Source organism: Peromyscus californicus, unplaced genomic scaffold (genome assembly GCF_007827085.1).
Source record: "Peromyscus californicus insignis strain IS unplaced genomic scaffold, ASM782708v3 Scaffold_7__1_contigs__length_154581171, whole genome shotgun sequence".
In the NCBI taxonomy this organism is placed as follows: Eukaryota; Metazoa; Chordata; class Mammalia; order Rodentia; family Cricetidae; genus Peromyscus; species Peromyscus californicus.
The window spans coordinates 22,522,574-22,541,749 of record NW_026294595.1 but is presented as its reverse complement, the minus strand read 5'-3'; the positions used below and the strand labels follow the sequence as shown (position 1 = coordinate 22,541,749).

The following is a 19,176-nucleotide window of genomic DNA, read 5'->3' as shown; positions in this document are numbered from 1 at the left end:
TCTCTAGACTCAAATCTGACACTATTTAACAGTGGTTCAATATTTCTCTATTGCTTAAGAATGCCAAAGATGTAAAGAAATCAGCTATGTAAGCAAGGATGACTTCTATCCTCCTGCTTCTACCTCTCAAATGCTGGGATTACAAGGATGTGCCACCAAACTTTATAAGACATAGCTTCCCGTCCCCTCCCTTCTCTTCCCTTCCTTTCCCCTTCCCCCTTTCTCTTCCTTTTCTTTCCTTTCCTCTCCCCTCCCCTCCCTTCTCTTTATTTCTTCCCTTCCCCTCTCCTCCCCAATCCTGCTCTCTGTGTCAAACCAAGGATTTTGTCCATATTAGGCAAGTGCTCTACCACCAAGCTACCTCTCCATTCCAAGGCCTTATTTTTTCTCAAAGGTTTTATAATCCAAATTGAGAAGACAGAATCATCATAGAAAAAAAAAGATGTATTTTTTTCAATATATGAAACCTGTAAGAAGACACATGTAGCTGTTCCTCTTTTAGTCTTCCTACCTGGTATTGCCAGAATAACTTTACTGAAATGTTTTGGCTCTCATTACCCCCCCTGCCTAAAACTTCAGAGGTCCCCCACTGCCTACAGGATCAAGTCCAACTCTCTTGCTTGGCATTTAGGGCTTCCAAAATTTGGCCCTTACCTATCTTTTCATGTGTGAAATTCTACTGTGAAGCTGGCATACAAACTGGGTGTCTAAGCCAAAGTATATGTCTGGAGCTCTGTGCTTTTGCTTGCTAGAAAATTTGTCACATTAAGGGCATCCTTGTTTTTCTCAGTTCCACCATTTAAAAGATGATCCCTACAAGATGCACAGTGATTGGACTTTTGGACCCTCATGGCCAAATTGGTCCTACTTCCCAAATGCATCTTAACATTCTTGCCTTGCTCCTGTCACACCCTGGAAATTTCTAGGCCTTTGCTCCCATCACACCCTGGGTCTATGCCTTCCTTTCTTCTTATTTTGGCTGTGCTTCAACACACCCTTGTGTCTTGGAGCCTCTCCTGGCTTCTCCATGCCCCTGTTTAACATGATCTCATTTGAAATTCTTTAGAGTGTCTTGTCTGTATCAATTACCATATATAGTCTTAAATTATCACTTACATATTTTTAAAATTACACTGGTATTTTTTCTAATTATGAAAGTAACAAATGGTAAAAGCAAAAACTTGGGGATGTGCCAGAAACAATGGGAGAAAATTAATTACCAATAATCTCACAACCCAAGGATAACCACTGATAATATTTTGTTGTGTGTATACATACATATTGCAGTATATAAACAACAATGGCATAATATTGTACCTATGATTTTGTAACCTGGTTTTCCTCTTAGCAGATTTCTCTTGTTGATGGGACTTATACACAACTGATTTCCTAAGGCCTCTGTAATATTTCATCATAACCTTAATTGGCTTTATTATCAAATCTTTATCATTAAGAGTTTTGTTACTCTCTTATTATAAATAATGTTTCAGTTAGTATACTTTAGGCAATTTTGTTATACTTAACTTTTCAATTTGGAGAAGCTGGAAATATTTACTAAAAGGTACACATAAAAAAACCTACTTCCTAGTTTTATTCCTTTGAACAATGATGTAGCCTTTCAAAGGTGACATTACTTCGTCTTTCAAATATCACATCATTGCATAATCAGATAATCACTGCAAAATGTCATATTGTCTTAAGACTTTTTCTTGTGCCAAACTTTGTTTTTGGTATTCATCTTAGTTTGCTGTTATCCCTCCTTCACCCATTCCTTACATTCTAGCCCTGGTCCTTGTCCCGTCTCCTTATTTTCTGCTTTCATCTATGCGATCAGGCCCCTCAGGTTATTTATTTATTTATTTTGTTAATTGCCAGGGGCTGGGCTGTGATCTATGCTAACCTCATGTGATGGCACTTCCAGGACACTAATTTGTGGCACCATGGAACCTATCTCTGGCTGTGTTAGCCAGTTTAAAAGCCAGCTTCACAGCAGAATTTCACACATGCAAATGAGCCATTGTGGCTCTAGTCATGAAAATTCATGGAATAGTGGCTAGTTCAGTGTGGATGACCTGTCAATTTGGCAGCCAATCATTTAGTTAAACATTCAAATTACTGGCCAGTTACTCAGTCAAAAACTAGTCTTCCTGCTTCTTTTTGGGTTCTCTGTAATCCTATTAAAAGCAATGCTATTGCTTTTGTTGTATTACAGCTAATGGCTTAGAAGTACTATGCAGGCATAGGCCATGTATCTGGCACAGTTTACATGTGGGCATTGTGAGAATGGACGACGTGCATATTTATTGGTTTTGTTCTTGAGATACTGAATATTTTTGTTGACAAACGTCTCTGCAGGCAAATGTCTTAATTTCATAGGTGCCTCTGTGTCCTGTTCTAAATGGTGGTGTCTCTCAGGGTGACTTCTCATTTCCTTATGTGCACTAATGGATTTTGTTAGATCTACATTTAGTCCCTTGGGCAAGCCTGTACTGTTGAACAGTGAGACACAAATCTTTGTGGACTTCTAAGGGCTTGGTAGAGTTAACGATGGTGTTGAGCGTGAACCATCTGAGGTTTAAACTGGGCATAAGGCAGTGGTTTTGATAAGCAGAGAAGCCAATCTAGACCAGTGATTACTAACCACAGACTTCTCTGAGAACATGATGAAAAAAGACACAAGGAATGTGTAGCATTAATGTTCTCAAAGTCCTGATGTCTGCCAAAGCCCAGTGGTGCAGGGAACCGCAACCTCTAAAGCAAGATTCTGCTCTGGCTGTGAAGACAAGGGCCAAGGATGAAAACTTAGATCCAGAAGTGGCACTGAGAGAGAGAAGTGACAAGAACAAGAGAACGCAACGGGGAGGTTGGGACAGAGCCTGAGACACAAAGTCAGTGTGAACACAGACCTTCAGTGTCTTATCATCACCCAGGACTGTTCATAAGGAGGTTCTAATAAATACTTTATTATGTTCATAATCCTGAGTCCTACTAACAAAATAAAATTCCACTTATGCGAAACATAGCATATCCCATACCTGAGGGATCAACACACAGGGTTTGGGAGGTATATAGGAACAAACATTTCATGTTAAAGGCAAGCTGACTGATTTTTGAAAGATATAGGATACAAGCCGGTTGTTGGTGGTGGCGGCACACGCCTGTAATCCCAGCACTCAGGAGGCAGAGGTAGGCGTATCTCTGTGAGTTTGAGGCCAGCCTGGTCTACAGAGTGAGTTCCAGGATAGGCTCCGAAAGCTACACAGAGAAACCCTGTCTTGAAAAAAAAAAAAAGACATAGGACATAAAGAAAGGGCCCATAAATACAAGACTCTGTGTGTATGTAGGAAATTTGATTAAACAATGTAGCAAAGATAATACTTATAGGAAACATTATGTCCCTTGCTTTCCCAGGAGCTTTCTGTGTGGTTACCTGTTTTCATTCTCATAATAGAATGGGCTGCTATTAACAGCCACAAGTCTAATCCATTCTCTTCTCAAACTATGTTTGGAAAGTTTAAGATTACAAATAGTATTTGCCAGAAGGCATTTCTATAGAATTTTCTAGGTACTGTTGGCCTGAGACTTGACATGGCTATAAAAAAAAAAAATGACAGACTTACTTTCTGGTCTGTAGCAAAGAGTCCCAGGTTAGAGTAGGTTATATGTGTATCAAAGAGGGATGTGTACACATTCATCTGCATGTGATTTATACATGTGTATGTATATGTATGTGAAATTAATATATGTATGTAATCATGAGCATTTATAAAATGAATTAGGTCTTTGACATATTTAAACATTCCTCGTTTATAATATGCTTTTCTGAATTATTTAGCTACACAAGATATCACCATTTTCAGTATTTTTTTAATAATAAACATGTCTAGTCAAAGAAGGCATTAATGAAGCAATTCCCCAAATAAAACAGCCCATGATATCTGAGTTACAGCAGAGAGAGTGTGGTCTTTGTAGTTTAATCAAGATCACAAGACTTGTTTTGAGCGTCTGTCATCTTTAATTTTACGGCACTTCATTTCAGAGTAGGACTGCCAGGGTCACATGCAATTAAAACACAGGCAAGATTTGTCTTGTGAAATCTTAACATAAAAAGTAATGTGTTACTCCATTTTAACTTTCCTACTGAACTCTGTGAACTCACTAATTACTTTTCCCCCCTCTTGTCACCTTTTTGATATGACATGTATTTTCTAGAGGAGATAGAAGTTTGGATTTTTTTCATATCATGCACATGATTGAGGATAACAAAATTAAACCAGAGAAAAAAGGAATGTGTTTCTCAGAAATACATTTTTTAGTAATATCTGAGTACTCCAGCTTCAATTACAAAGAACCTCATGATCAAATTCTAGGGAATAACTGTTAATCTGCTTAACTAGGGCAGGTAGGAGTGTAATAACGGACCAGAGATTTTATAGAGGCCAGGATCCTGAACTGGGGCGTACTCTCTGGAGTGCAGGCAAAGGCTCTTTTATGTGATTGGCTGTGGAAAACATTAACAGGCAGCGCCAATGTGGAGATTGGGAGCTCGAGGAGGCTGTTGCATTATAGTGATCAGTAAATTGCATAGACCCTTATTAACCTTATTGATAAGGAGCTTAGGGAAGTCCCATTCAGGCCTCAGTATAGTCTCTTTTTGTTCTCCTGTCTGTCTCTGTGTGCAATCTCAGGCACTTTGTACTGAAAGCCTTTCTGGGCACCACCAAATTCAGGGTGAGTAGTTGAGCCTCCAAGTTAGAGCAAGAAATGGCACGGAGCAGGCTTCGGCACAGGGGACTCAGGGCCTATTTAACTGTGCGAGGACACCTGGAGAATGTTTGAAAATTTTGCGCTTAAAGAATCTTTTATACTGCTCCTCTTTCAATGCAGCTGGAGTCTGTAGGGATCAGGGGATTATTTTTGATACCTGTCGAAAAGAGTTATGTCTACACTGATTTTCCATCCCTCACCACTAATTAACCTCATTGTGTACAGGAAGCAGTCTATTTAATACCTGCATTCTTTCTGTAATGCCAAGTAAAATGAAATCCAGTGTGAAATCTGGTTAGCGTTTGCCTTTTTGAAGTCATTTTAAAGTTTCCAGTTTTAGTGACTGTGACCTTAGAACTGATAGCTCAGAAAATAGTGAGTGCAAACCAATTTTGGTTTCAGTGGTGTTCTGTTCCTCTTCCAACTTGAAAGCTGCATTTCCCTGGCAGCCTGAAGGGATAGGGCTTCCGGAGCTGGAGGCTGTGCCCCTGTCCGCTGGTGTCTTCCTGTTGCTCACTCCTGACATATTCCTGTCAGATCACTCAATGCCATTAATGCGCTCTCCTCTGCAGTTGAACACCTCTATCCCTTTTATTTCTTTAGGATGCTTGAATTTAACAGATGGACACTTCTGGCAAAACTTCACAGCAGCCAAGCAAATAGATGCTGAAGGACAGGAAGGGCTTTGAGCCCAGGGTAAGATGCTCTATGAAATTCTATTGGAGTGTTTGAAGGGAGAGTGGGGAGGTAGGGTCTAGCAAGAAAGAGCAGAAATTAAACTGTGTAAAATGTCACCAAATGATGTGGAAAAATCCACACGTCTTCAAGTATGCTGCACAATATGGACTTAGAACACATTTTGCTAGTGATGTGAGAATGGTTAGAGCAATGGTTACATTCCTGTTCTTAAAATATGAGCATGTATATCAAGGAAACTCATCAGCTCAAATGATGCCAGAGGAAAGGGAGGATTTCTAGGCCGTTGCTTTATATTTTTGCAGTGATCTTGGCTTTTGATAGATTGGTCAGAAAGCCCTCACTCTATAGGATTCAGATAACGTGTAAGTCACACATGTAGAAGTTCAGAGACATGGTGGAAGGTGTCACTAGGTGTTGTAGATACAAGGATGCTCCCGGGTTTGAAGCAGAATGTGAGCATCTGCTGTTAGACTTGCAGGAACCAGGCTGGCAATCCCTGTGCTCTGCTGCCTCCACAGAGCTGTAGGGAAGAAGCATTTCTTGGGGGCTTAGACTTCAAGAGACATAGATGAAGGGTATTTTCTTTGATGGTTCTTTTTCCTTTTTTCTTTTTAATTTAGGGCTAGGAATCAACATAAATACCAGTGATTTGGCTACACCTAAGACATTAGACTCTACATTTATCTTGATGGGAAACATGATGGTAGATTATGTTCATCTGCTTATGTTCTTGGTGTTTGTCTTGGTTCACTTACCTAACAAGTGTGCACTTAGCACAAACCATGGGCACGGTGCTGACTGTCTCTCCCTTGATGCTTTCTTTACACTTTCCAAGTTGAAGAAGGGTGTTCTGCAGAATCAGGCTTGAGAATTTTGTGGACACTAGATGCTTTGCCTCAAGTACAAACTAGCAAAAATCAGATGCCTGTTTATACGGTGTGTGTGTGTGTGTGTGTGTGTGTGTGTGTGTGTGTGTGTGTGTGTGTGTCCCTTCTGTTAGGCTTCTCATCAAGATGGAAGACATTTCCATTTTGACAACATCACTGCAGCAAATTGTCATCTTCCTGTTCAAAATGTTCACTGTATTTTCATCACTCCAATGATTCAGGATCACTCTTCAGCAGCATGAGACACAGCGTGTCCTGATGCCTGCCTCTTTTTCAATTATATTTAAGAGGAAGACTGCTGGAGACCCATTTTTTTCATCCTTTGTGGGACCCCTACAGAGCCAGATCTAATTTCAATACAATGTTGGGTAGTATGATATGATGGATGCTAACTGGCCACTGACAAATATGATCCCCCCCCCCCTCCGGTTAATAAAATGCCACACAGGGTCAGGGCCACCCAAACAGGTGCTTTGTATATATTTGAGAAAAGAGGTTTTCTTGTCTGTCTTACCCACAATAAAGTGAAGCCAGAACTATGTATGTAAAGCATACAGATAAATGAAGTATTACCTGACTACTGAAATCCTAAGAGCCAAATCTTTAAGGTGGTTTAGTCATCTACTTATAGCAACAGAAATACTCTACATTTCCTTGGGAAACCCATATAATGTTCCTTCTGTTCTTTTATGAAAGTTAATATGGAGGTAAATCTTTCCAGAATGTTCACAAGAGAGCAAACAGCGCCCCTCCCATATTTAATAAAAATATTTGGGGGGTTTATGTGCTTACTTTTTTTTTCAGTTACATTCCCTGAAGAACCTTATGGTACACTTGTGTGTTAGTTACTTTATCCATTGCTGGGACAAACTATCTAACAAGCATGTTATGGGAGGAAGGGATTATATTGGCTCACGGTTAGATAGCACCATCCATCAATGTGAGGAAAGCATGTGAGCCATTGCTCACATCTGGGTGCGTCAGGCCACTAAAACAGATGAATACTTGATGCTCAGTCCAGTCACCCCCACCTCCCCTTTGCTTTTATTCAGTCTAGGATCCTAGCCCATGGGACAGTGGGACAGTGCCATCCACATTCAGAGTAGATCTCTCCTCCTCAGCTAAGTGTCTGTGGAGATGTCTTCAGAGACACCCCCAGAAGTCTAAATCTGGTCAAAGTGACAATGAAGCCTAACCATCCCAAATAGGGCAGGATCCTCTGGAGCCATATTACTTGGATTTGAATAGTGGCTTGGCAAGTTACTAATTACATGGACTTGGTACCACCATTATTTTTTTCACTTGTGTTTCTTTGGGGATAAACTAGGGATAAGAAGAGTCTTTGCATGCAGACAGTTGTGAGGAGTAAACAAAACAACAAATAAGACCTTCATTGGCACAGAGCTAGTGTTTCATACATGGTAGCCAGCCTAGCCAATCTTTCCAGGACTGACTTTCCTTGGTGGCATGGAAGGAGAGAAGTAATCCTAGGATGAGAGAAAGGAGTGAGAAAGCAGGTGTGATGTGAGGAAAATGACCCCATGACTGTCTGGGGATAGTTCTGGTAGCAGGCACAGTCTCATATTATTTTGGCGTGACTTGGTCCAAATATATTAATGACTGCTAAATGACAAATTACTGCCAGAATGTCAGAATGGACCATGGCCCTAACCCAGCAAGTAATCCAGAAATGGATCTGCTTATAGACATTTAGTCCATTTGGTACTGGTGTTTTTCACTTAACAATGGTAACAAAGAGATGTGGGCAAAGCCTCCACAAAGCATAGCCACCTGATTTCCAGAGCAACTTCTCTGCCTACTGCCAATCTGAATTCGGACTGCATCAATAGTGCTTTGGCAATCATGTTCCATCTGACAATGACATCCACAGTTTCTCTACATCATAACGTCACAGCTCCGATAAAGTTGCTTTCCTGATGAAAGATCTAGGGTGTAAAAACTTGACTAGAGATGTGATATGCCATTCAAGGCTTTTTAGAGTTTGGCCCCAACCTTCCTTCCATCACCTTCAGATTATGAAGTGATTTATTATTAAGTTATGGATCAATCACCTACATCCTTAAATGACAATTTATGAGATACGCATTACCTGCTTTAACTCTCACCACATTATTCCATTAGATTAAAAAATGTATATCACATTTAATAAATCAGAAAAGAAGAGAGTTCCAGATGGACTAATAATCTGCTCAGAATTTGAACAGTAAGTTTGACATATTTTGCTGCTTGTATGTTCTTTCATACTGCTTTGGCTCATTCCCTTATCTCCACAATTTACTCCAAGGAGTGCCATTTTCTGGGGAACCAGCTTTGTGACTTGGAAGGCTTAACACTGAGGCCACAAAAAAGACTTGGTCTTTAGGCCGACTCCGCTCAGATGTGTTTTATTTGGTAGCCTATTTAGCGTCTTAAAAATCAGATTTCATAGAAGATTCTCAATTCTGGCTTTCTATGAAAGATCTGAAGGTCTGGCAACATGGCTCACATTCCCACATAAGCAACATCAGCTCCAGCTGAGTAGAAGCCTGCCTTTTGGCCAGGCAGGGAGCTTGCGTTTTCCCCAGCTGTTACCACTTCATAGTGCCGGCTGCCTGCTTCTCTTTACTCATTTATGCTACATGCCTGGCCCCACTCAGTGTCTGAGTTTGCAGCCCTTGGCTTAAAGAAACACACACACACACACACACACGAAGAGTAACCTATCTACATTTTAAAGATAAGATGAAGCATTTTAAAAATTATTTATTTTATTTTTGAAACTATAATATAATTATAATATAATTTCATCATTTCCCTCTCCCCTGACTCACCTCTAAACTCTTCAAGGTAGAATATACCTGAATACATAAATACAACCTGCTTCGTTGTATAAATGTTACTCATATATATGTTTTCAGGGCTGACCAGATGATGCATTTCAATTGAAGAAATAAAATTTGAAGGATATCTTCCTTTTTATACTAAGATTTGAATTCCCAAGGAGAGAGAGTTGATATTGTTTTGGAATTTTTTCTCATTTTTGACAACAGAGCAATTTGACCCAGAACTTCTAGTGACGGTCCTTTTGGATAAAAATCTTTGCAGGGCCTTTTAATTAGGAATTGACAGGGTGATTAACTTATAATTCACAAAAATAAATGTGGAAGAGAGAAGTGCAGGTCAGTTTCTAGCTGTGTTAATCTGTAAGGACAGCACTATTGGCAACTGATTGCTTCCTTCTAACAGCTTTTCTAATTTTTCTTAATTGGATCCTTTGTTTTCTAATTGGATAGGGTGAACCATCATAAGGCTTTCAATTACGAGCTGTGGCATGATGATCCTGTCATATGGCACATGCTAAGTAAAGCCAGACTCAGAACATGTAAGATGGGATAGCCATCTTTTCCATGAAGAAAGAGGCAATCTCTTACAAGCCGGGTGGGTAAAGCCCGATGAAATGGGGATTCTAAACGGCTTGATTTTTCTAGGGAGACAGTTTGGGACTTGTGTTTCTTTTTGTTAGATTAGAATGTCTTATCATTGTATAGAAATGCATCTGAGAACACACGATTATTATTGCATTGTTAAGAGATGTTAAAAAACTTATAGACACATGACCTACATTTTTGCAGAGCCCTAGCCCCTGTAAGAGAACAGGAGTCTTCTCCAAGGCGTTTGTATCTCTTGACCACTAGGAAATTTAGAGATTCTCTGTCCAAGTTGTTCTGTGGTTCTCTTGTTTTACACTCTCGATTTCTTTTGTCTGTGAGAAAAGATCTGAATATTTTGGCCCACATTTAACATCAACCACTTTCTGTAGTTCTATCTTCTCAAATCACCAGACATATACATGTCATCTCTAACTTTCCCAATTTTTTGGGGGGTGTCAGGCCTTTCCCAATTCTGGTGCATGTCATTCCTCATTCCCACTTGGTGTGCCTTCTGTATTTTTCCTTGTCTAATAAATCTTATTCATCAGTCAAGATTAGATAGAACAGCCCCAGATTATCTCAACATTGAAGCCCAATCTGAATTCCCCAATTACAACTTATTTCTTAATCTCCAACTACTGCACTTTGTTAATATTTCTGTCACTGGCACTGCCCATCTATTTGAGCATTTCTATGTACAGGGGTTGAACCCTGAGGTGAACATGGTTGCCCCACTGGCCAACATCTGTGATCTTGTACTGGATAGTAACTAATCCTTAGGCAATTATCTTCCTTCCCTACAGAGGGTAGTAATACATACTAGGTGCTTTCTGTGGCAATCACATCATTAGTGCCTAGAACTGGGCCTGACTCAGACCAGGTGAGTAAGAAACCCTGGCTAACTTTCCCAGTTTGTTTTTGGTTTTGTTCTGTTGTTGTTTTAATGGAGAATAGTGTCCGGTTTCATAAAACCCTTTAGTGCTTCAGCCTCATGTAGAAACTTGGCTTGGACACTTAGGATGGTGATTCTAGACATCATAGCTTACTGAAATGTTACGGAATATCATGACCTTTCTATGCTTTCAGAATGAGCAAGTGAGATCCTGTGATGGGCACTTTGGCTCAGTACCTTGGAAAAGTCTTCCTCTAGAGAGGAAACATGTTCTCTGATGCAATGCCCTTAGCAGGCAGAAACAGGACACAGCTGGGGTCTGAATCAGGCTAAATCCCATCTGATTGGAAATCAAGAAGCTGGTGCTTTTGAAGATTATGAATCTGGAAGGCAGCAGAGACAAGGGGATGTGAATCTTTGCTCAAAGCAGGTAGTGCCACTCTCTTTGGCTTTCAGTATGATTTCTCTCTGGCTGAAGCTTCCAGAATATCTTTAAAGATGGATTCGTGAAGCCACAACGTTTTAATATGGAACTTCCAACTCTGCTGTTCTCTTTTCAAAGGGAGAAATAATTAAAGTCTTGGAAAAGACTTCATTGAGAATGTTACAGCATTGAGGAAGACTAGAAATAAATGCCAGAAACCCATGTTTCATGTTTCTTTGTGTTTTATTGAAAGGCACAAGCACAGTTTTACATGTAAGAATCTTTTACAGCTTAGCCATGCTCTTGCTTCACTGTTACTGATAGCTTTAGATCATGGGATTCTGTTTCTTGTGACTTCTCTTGGCTTTGTGGTATGATGTGTATACATTCCACTTGATGAAACCACACTGAAGAATTCACTGTGGCTGCTTCACTGTTCTTGGCTGTGAGTCCATATATTGGCACCTTTACCAAAATAAAGGCATTCGAGAGGACAAGTATATTCGGTCATTCCTCAGGTGAGCATCCTCAGGCAGCACTGTGGATGCTGGTACTTCATGAACTGTCTCAAATATCTCTTTCTCATCTCTGAATGCTCATCCATGCTACAGCCTATGCCTCTGAGCTCATTATTGCTCTGAATGTCTGCTCTTGGATCCGTGCTTCACACATAGTATTTACATGCTTTATTTTTCATTTTGTGATCAAATCAATAACTAGAGTTACTTATCACAGTGGATTAGTTTTATTCATTCCATCTGAATTTATTAAAAAGCTGTCAAACATAAGTCTATATTTTTATCAGCAGAACTCTTTCATAAAATGGCATGATATGTGTTCAGCTAGGACATACTTTTCAAAATACAGCAATGTTTGATATATTCTAGACAGTTATCCCTTTGTTTAATCAATCACAACTGAAAGTAACCATCAAATGGATAAGATAATATGAGTGTAGTTAAGGAATCCTTAGGGCATACTAATCCAAGCATTTAAAAACAGTTCTTTCTAGCTGGAATTAGTGTAACTCACCAATAAAATATCCTTCAAAACATAATAAAAATAAAAATTCTACATAAAATGGCATAGTTGGGGAAAGGGAAGATACACGGTTTGATGAAGACTCAAAATGGAATAGAAATGCAGTCCTTGTGTAAAATAAAGATCAATCCATTTAATTTACAAAATGGTACGTTTGTGGAACCAAAATAGCACTCACACACAGAAAAGAGCTGTCCAACAACAAATCTCTTAAACTGTCCTTTTGGTCTTTAGGAAAGTTGCCACTCAACATGTATTTGCAAAGCTCACCCATCACCGATGATCATTGTGTTGTACTCTTGAAAGATGAAAGGACTCTTTGGATTGAGAACATAGATGCCTTCATATTGTTTGTGCTCTCTCTGTGGAGGCTTAGGCAAGTGGGGACATAGCTGACACATTGATCTTGAGAAGGCACACACTCATACTTACCCACAACTTCTCTACATACTCACCTATCTGCACACACATCAACAAATACCTGATGCCAAGGAGCAGTAGTAGAGCTATGCCTGGGTGCTGTCTTGTATACACTATTTAAGAGTGTGAGACATTTAGAATGCTAAAAGGAACAACACTCAAGGGGTTAATGTAGAACACATATAGGAAAATATTGTCATTTATTTTATTCAAATGTTTGGAACTTAAATACAAAATCATCACTAAGTTTTCACAAAATGAAGCATCTGTCGCTTGGAAGGAAAAAATATTTCAGAAATATGTTTACAGAAATGTAAAAATATTAGGCATCAAGACAGATGTGAACATACTCAGTAGCTTGTCTTGCCTGTCAGTCTTCCTCTGAGCTGAAGATCTTATCATACTCGTTCAGCATGAACTCTGCTATCTGGTTTTGGTAGACCATGTGTATCGCCATGTTCCCCGACTCATTTTCAGCTCGCAGAAGGGTGGGTCCAAATACAATCCCTAAGCTTTGTGTGGACATGAGATTCTGAGAGGCTTTGGCCACTATCCTGTGGAGAAGAAAAAATAAAGAAAAGATGCCATTGGAGTTTAATGTGAAATTGTAGCTAGCTCTAATTCCAGGGAAAAAAACCCACAAAGAACCTCACCACTCTATTTGATCATAAACCTTCATGAATTACTGAATGAAATCAGAACACCACCTTGTCCAACTTTGAATCCTCATTATAAATGGCTATTGTGGATGTTTAATAAATATGTTAAACAGCAAAAATTCTTATGGAGTTAAAAAGATTCAGCCTCTTAAGTACTTATAATCAATGGAGAATATAGGTGACTTAATCATGGACTATATTAGAATGCAAAAATAATAGGAAATATATGCATAATTAATAATGGAAGACAGACATAAGGACTAGGATATGACTTTAGTGATTAGAATGAGGGAAGTGCTCCTGGCAGAAGCTTAACAGGAATATGTTTTGTAGAGGAGGTGGGCTCTGAGACATTTAGGTATATGTCAAAATTCTGTTTCTCCATTCAGTTGGATGGGTGATTTTCTCACGCTTCAACAGAATGCAGAATCTGGTAGCATTCCTATAGAGAAAGAATCCTTTTGAGATTGGAGAGGTATTTGCTTACATGAGGATTATATAGAAAGCTGGAATACCTTTGGTACACAAAGATGTTGTATTTAAGGAATGCCTTACATGTCACAAAAGGACTTTTCAAAGAAAACCAAACCTTCTTGTCAGATGGACACTTAAATAGTGAATGATTTCATAGCTGATACTTCGAGAGCACAAGATTTCAATGACAGTAAGGAAATAAGGTAGCCTGTGGAAAGTAGGTGTTAAGACATGCTATTACAGACTTCCAGACAGCCTGACCCAAGGGAAGTGTGAACAAGACAGTGATTTTGTTGTCCTCAGTGTGGAACTTTGTTGAGCTGTTTAGACCTTGGCACTGTCCTGTTTGGCCTATGCTGGTCTACACAGTCCAGAATCAGAGGAGGCAAGAGACTCTGTTTACTTTCTTTACTTTTCCAATGGAATCCTTGAAGTTCCATGATCTGGCTTTTTCCGGAGCACAGTCCAGGTTAATATAATGGAGTGTTGCCAGCAAACTGTACTTGAATTATATTTTGCAAAGCAACTATAATCAACCGTTATTTCAAATGATTTTGTTGTGTCATTTAATCCTCATAATAATCTCACAAAACAGATTTTCTTGCTAGTTCTGTTGAGCAGGTGAAATGGCTGAGGCCCTGTGAACCTAGGGACTGATACCATGCAGAACTAAGGCTGGTATGTGGGCTGTGTGGTCCCAGCTCTTCAGGATATATCATCTCAGAGTGTCTGTTAACACCCTTATGCTTCATAATAGGCTCAACCTTTCACTTCTCTGCACCTTGCATGATTATTGAGTCTGTTATAAGAGGCTCTGAATTTTCATCCTTCACTGTACAATTGTGATTGTCAATTTGGTTCTAGCATATTTATTATGGGCAAAATGACTGCAATTTTGAGTGAAAATCCAAGACATTCTGCCTCACATTTTTCTTTTCTTCCTGCTTTAAGTTGAGAACATGTGTACCTGTGAGTATTGTTGGCATGGCTACATTTCTGGAAGGGAGTCTCATATTTTTAGAGTTTCAGTAAGTTATCAGAGATTTCAAATTTAAAGTTTCCTTTGGGAAAAAAGGCTATGTCACTTTGATGCTTCATTTTTCAAAGACTGTAAAATGATATAAGCTTTCTCTCCCCACATCTGGTGAGTGAAACAGGCCTTAGCTCCCTGCAGCATGGTAGTTTACCTCAGTTTAAGATCTTCAGAACCTCTTCTTGGCAAGTGTGCTATGAAAGTCATTAGCAAGATGTATTTTAAGGTAAAAAGGGTTTTTATCTTTTGCTTTTAACTGAATGCCTTTTATGATACCAACTTCAGTGACTCTAAGACATGAAAAATTGCCAAAGATAAAAATGGAAAAAAAAAAAACATAGCAAGTTATTGAGTGCTCAGAAGGCAAAAGTTGCTGTAACTTTACCCTTTGACAGCAAATGTCTCAGTTGCTAAGATTCACCTAGCAGAGATCTTTGGTTATAGGCTATGGAGAAGACTGACAGAAACCTCAGACAGTACTGACTGTGTGACGGTCAATGGCCTGGCAAAGGCATCTGGGTAGTGGAAGATCATTAAGATTTGGAGTTTAGAAAACCTGAAAGAGGAGGGGCATGATATAAACATGGACTGAGGGATGAAGTTATGTTTTCTAATTTATACTGTTCTAATTTCTGTTGCACAAAAGAATGGACAGGAGATAGTTGGGGGCTCAAACTGAGTGACACGCTCAAAATATAAGATCAGAAGTCAAGACTTGTCCAGGATTTGGTAACTGCAGGGGATAATCATGGCTGACAGAAAACGATGCGGTAACTTATTCAGTGGCAGGGCAGCTCAGCTCTCATCCCCAAAGCACAGCTAGGTGGGTATAGTCCTATAGAGGAACGAGGCTGGATTGAGGCTAGGAACTTTACTATTCTCCAAGAGTTATAGGTTATTTTTGTGTGTGTTGGCAAAGACCTTGTCTTAGGATCCAGAACAAGGTCAAATCTAGAGGTGGGTACCTTGTTGAGTTTAGACAGAATGGACAGGGGGAGATAATGAAGCATGTCCAGGCCACTCTGAAGATATCTCCATCTCAGTTGCTGGGCCATAGGGACTCTGCTACGAATTCCTTCCAGTGGATAGGTTTCTACCTTAGTGTGCTAATGCTCAGTTTTTGCTTTTATGCACATATAAGTTATTACATCTCATCCCAAACTCATATTCCTCAGGTCCGTTCTCTAGAAATTTCCCATCTGATTTGGATAATGATGATTGATGAGTGCTTTAAAGTGATCTTGTTAATGTAAACACCTCAGAATAACATAACTTTGCAATTTTTTTACTATGTCTAGATCAGTGCAGATTACATTTTGATAGTAGCTTAAATTTGTTTCTTAAATTAAGAAAACCAAGTCACTGTCACTTGCTATGTGTTCTAGAAAAACAAGATGTAGTTAAGAGATGAGACAATATGGGTGTGCATTATATGGAACATGTGCTTATTAGCTTATTTACCACTATAAAATGCATTTTGTTGGTGTGTATGTATTCAATAATATTTTCTGAATACCAGTGAAGCAGTAGTTGATATGTTGAAAAAAAACCCCACAATCTTTAGGTTAGAAATGATATTGAGGGTGAAGACCAATCTGAGGTAGAAATTGCTGATTCATGTTGACAGGCAAATATAGTCTTACACTAAATTTTGAATTAGATTATACCTTATTTTGTAGGCTGTAGAGACAGATACTTCTAGCAAAGAAAGCTCTGAAATTAGGGGTGCCTGACTAATGTGTTAATGCCATTGTAAACTTTGCTATTCAAATAAAAACCTACCAATTCAAATAAAAACCTAGCCTCCTGAATAGTTACATGGCTGATTAATGAGCACATAGAGAGTCAATCATAGTTTCCAAAATATAGCTAGAACATTATGCAGAATTATTTATTGGTCACATCATCATAGCATATCTTCTAGTCTCCTGAGTGAGTAGATGCGAATTACAGCCAAGGGTTTAACTGCTGGTGAAGCACCCAGAAGAACACAGTCTAACAAAAGCAATAAAAACTCTGCATCTACTTTATGTAACCTCATATCTCTGGCAGAAAACGAAAATGCAGTAAGCAGTTCCTCCAGCAGTTGGAGGGGAGAGGCCATGGTTGGAAATACCTTCCAGAAAGCTCTGACCAAAGTGAGTTCTGTGCAACACCATTTGTGTCATATGCCTCATAAAAATGATGTCCAAGACAAGTTTTGAAGAAGATTGTGGACTGTTTTCCTTCTTGTAAGTTTCAGTGCACAAAAACTGTTAAGACTCTAAAAAAACCTGCAGAGAAAATGGCCCTGCTCATGCTCAGCTTGTATCCTTATGAGTTAAATGGCATGCCTGGCTTTTGTGCCTCAGTGGCACTGAGCTGTACAATCAGGGAAACTTGACTAAGGGCCTGTCTGCAATTCTGAAAATCTACTGAGTTTGACCTGCCTGTGCTTTTCTGTGTCTGCAGTCCCTCTTTTGCCAACCCAGAGGGGAGTGAGCTGTGGCCAGTTTCCCCTTTTAGGTGGACACATTGCATCATCCTTAAAGTTCATAACAGTGCTCTGAATTCTGAGCTGTAATTTAACCTGTTTCCAGAAAAAAATGATGAAAGACACACACCCTCCATTACAAAACAAAGGCAAAATTGGAGAAAAGGCAAAATATGAGTGAGAAATGAGTAAGATTGACAATGTGCCTGAGAGACTAATGTATTAAGAATTGGTGGATGATTAGGAAGTGATGAAAAACATTCAGCTCTTCTATCAGTATTTGGGAATTCCATTGATAGATGTTTATTTGCTGTTAATTTATTACCAAGAAACCCTAATAGCAAAGATACCTGATTTTAAGCAGCATGAAGAACTCAAAATTAATCTCCTGCAAATGGCTGACTACCAGGCTTCGGCTCTTCTTTGAGAAAGACTGAAGAGACATTGCTTTATCCAACATAGCCTAACAAACATGTCATTATGACTTTATAACTGTGTTCTGAGATACCAGTTGATACATGGTCATTGTAGGAGCAATGCTTATATGACTAAGTTAAATCCAAGTTTATACAAACTTTAAGTGGGTCAGACTCTTTTTTAAAAAAACAAGGGCAGGGAAGTGATATCGTATAGCACTATAGACACATAGATTTTTAGATTATTAAAGAAGCAGTCTACACTACAATGCTATAAACATTGGACCCCCGTCCAGAACAAAAAAGCAAAAAACCACCAACTGCCCAACCAACCAAACAAAACCCAAAAACTCTCAGAAAAGCCTTATGCTTGATAGGTTTTTCCAAAAATGAGCAGAGTTACAGCTAAGTGAAAGAAATTTCTTGGTTGCATATAATCACAGCCAAATGACTCAAGGAAATGGGAATTTGGTATAAAAGTATAGCTGATATGAAATCAAGAAAAGCAACATGATTAATAGTAGCACATCTTCAAGCAGATAGCTGATAGGTGGGTGCAACTTTTTTAAAATTATAATTTATCTATCTATCTATCTATCTATCTATCTATCTATCTATCTATCTTTCTTTCTTTCTTTCTTTCTTTCTTTCTTTCTTTTTTCTATCTATCTATCTATCTATCTATCTATCTATCTATCTATCTAGTGTGTGTGTGTGTGTGTGTGTGTGTGTGTGTGTGTGTGTGTGTGTGTATGTGTGTGTGTATTTGAGTGAGAGAACAATCTGCAGAAGTTGGTTTTCTGCTTCAGACAAATCTGTCTTGGGGATCAAACTCAGATCATCTGGCCACAAGTGCCTTTAGCAACTGAGCCATCTCACCAGCCTGCAAACTTCCTTTTAAGTTTTTTTTTTTTTTTTTTTTTGCTGTTACCATGGTAATGTACACAGAAAGCCACATAACTGCCCATAGGACAAGTTTTCAGTTCTGGGGGTGTATTGCAATGTTCCTCTTCCTGTCAGAGGAGCTTCTAGAGGGTGTTACTGGATTGGGGAAGAATGTGGTGACAAATTTATTCCGTCAAGTCACACACCTGGCTTGCAAAATACATCTCAGCCACTGCGTGTGAAATGTTAGTTGTAATTTTGACCACTTAGTAAAGAGAGACTGTTAGAAACAGAATCAATCTTCAATATGCTCGACTTATGTTTCTTATGTGTTGTGACTATTTTGAGGGGATCCATACTAACCATATGCTTGCCTTCCTTCAGTTTGCACAAACTATTCTGCTGTCTCCTCTGGCCTTTTATAAGATTGAGGAATTTGCAAAACTCCCACCTTCTCTCTTAAAGTCATGGCATATGTCAAAAGAATGCTCAACTATAATAAAAGCAAGAGCACATTTACAGAGCATTTTGCATTTAGCATCAGTATGTTTCAGAGAGATCATTCACATCTGATTCAGCATGGTCACATGTCAATCTGGAAATCAATTGGCTTGAACTAATTGTAGTCTTCAATTTTGTATCTAGATACTATATCATTATTAGTTTCCAAAAATC

General features: G+C 39.0%; 1 protein-coding gene across 1 annotated transcript in view; it reads right to left on the bottom strand.

Annotated features, from left to right (window-relative positions):
* Window positions 1-11,324: 11,324 nt before the first annotated feature.
* Arhgap15 (Rho GTPase activating protein 15) overlaps window positions 11,325-19,176 on the bottom strand; it is a 597,450-nt gene continuing 589,598 nt past the window's right edge. Inside the window, exon 14 of the mRNA XM_052725640.1 lies at window positions 11,325-13,115. Coding sequence (XP_052581600.1) covers window positions 12,932-13,115 — 184 coding nt within the window. The 3' untranslated portion in view covers window positions 11,325-12,931. The remainder of the gene's footprint in view (window positions 13,116-19,176) is intronic.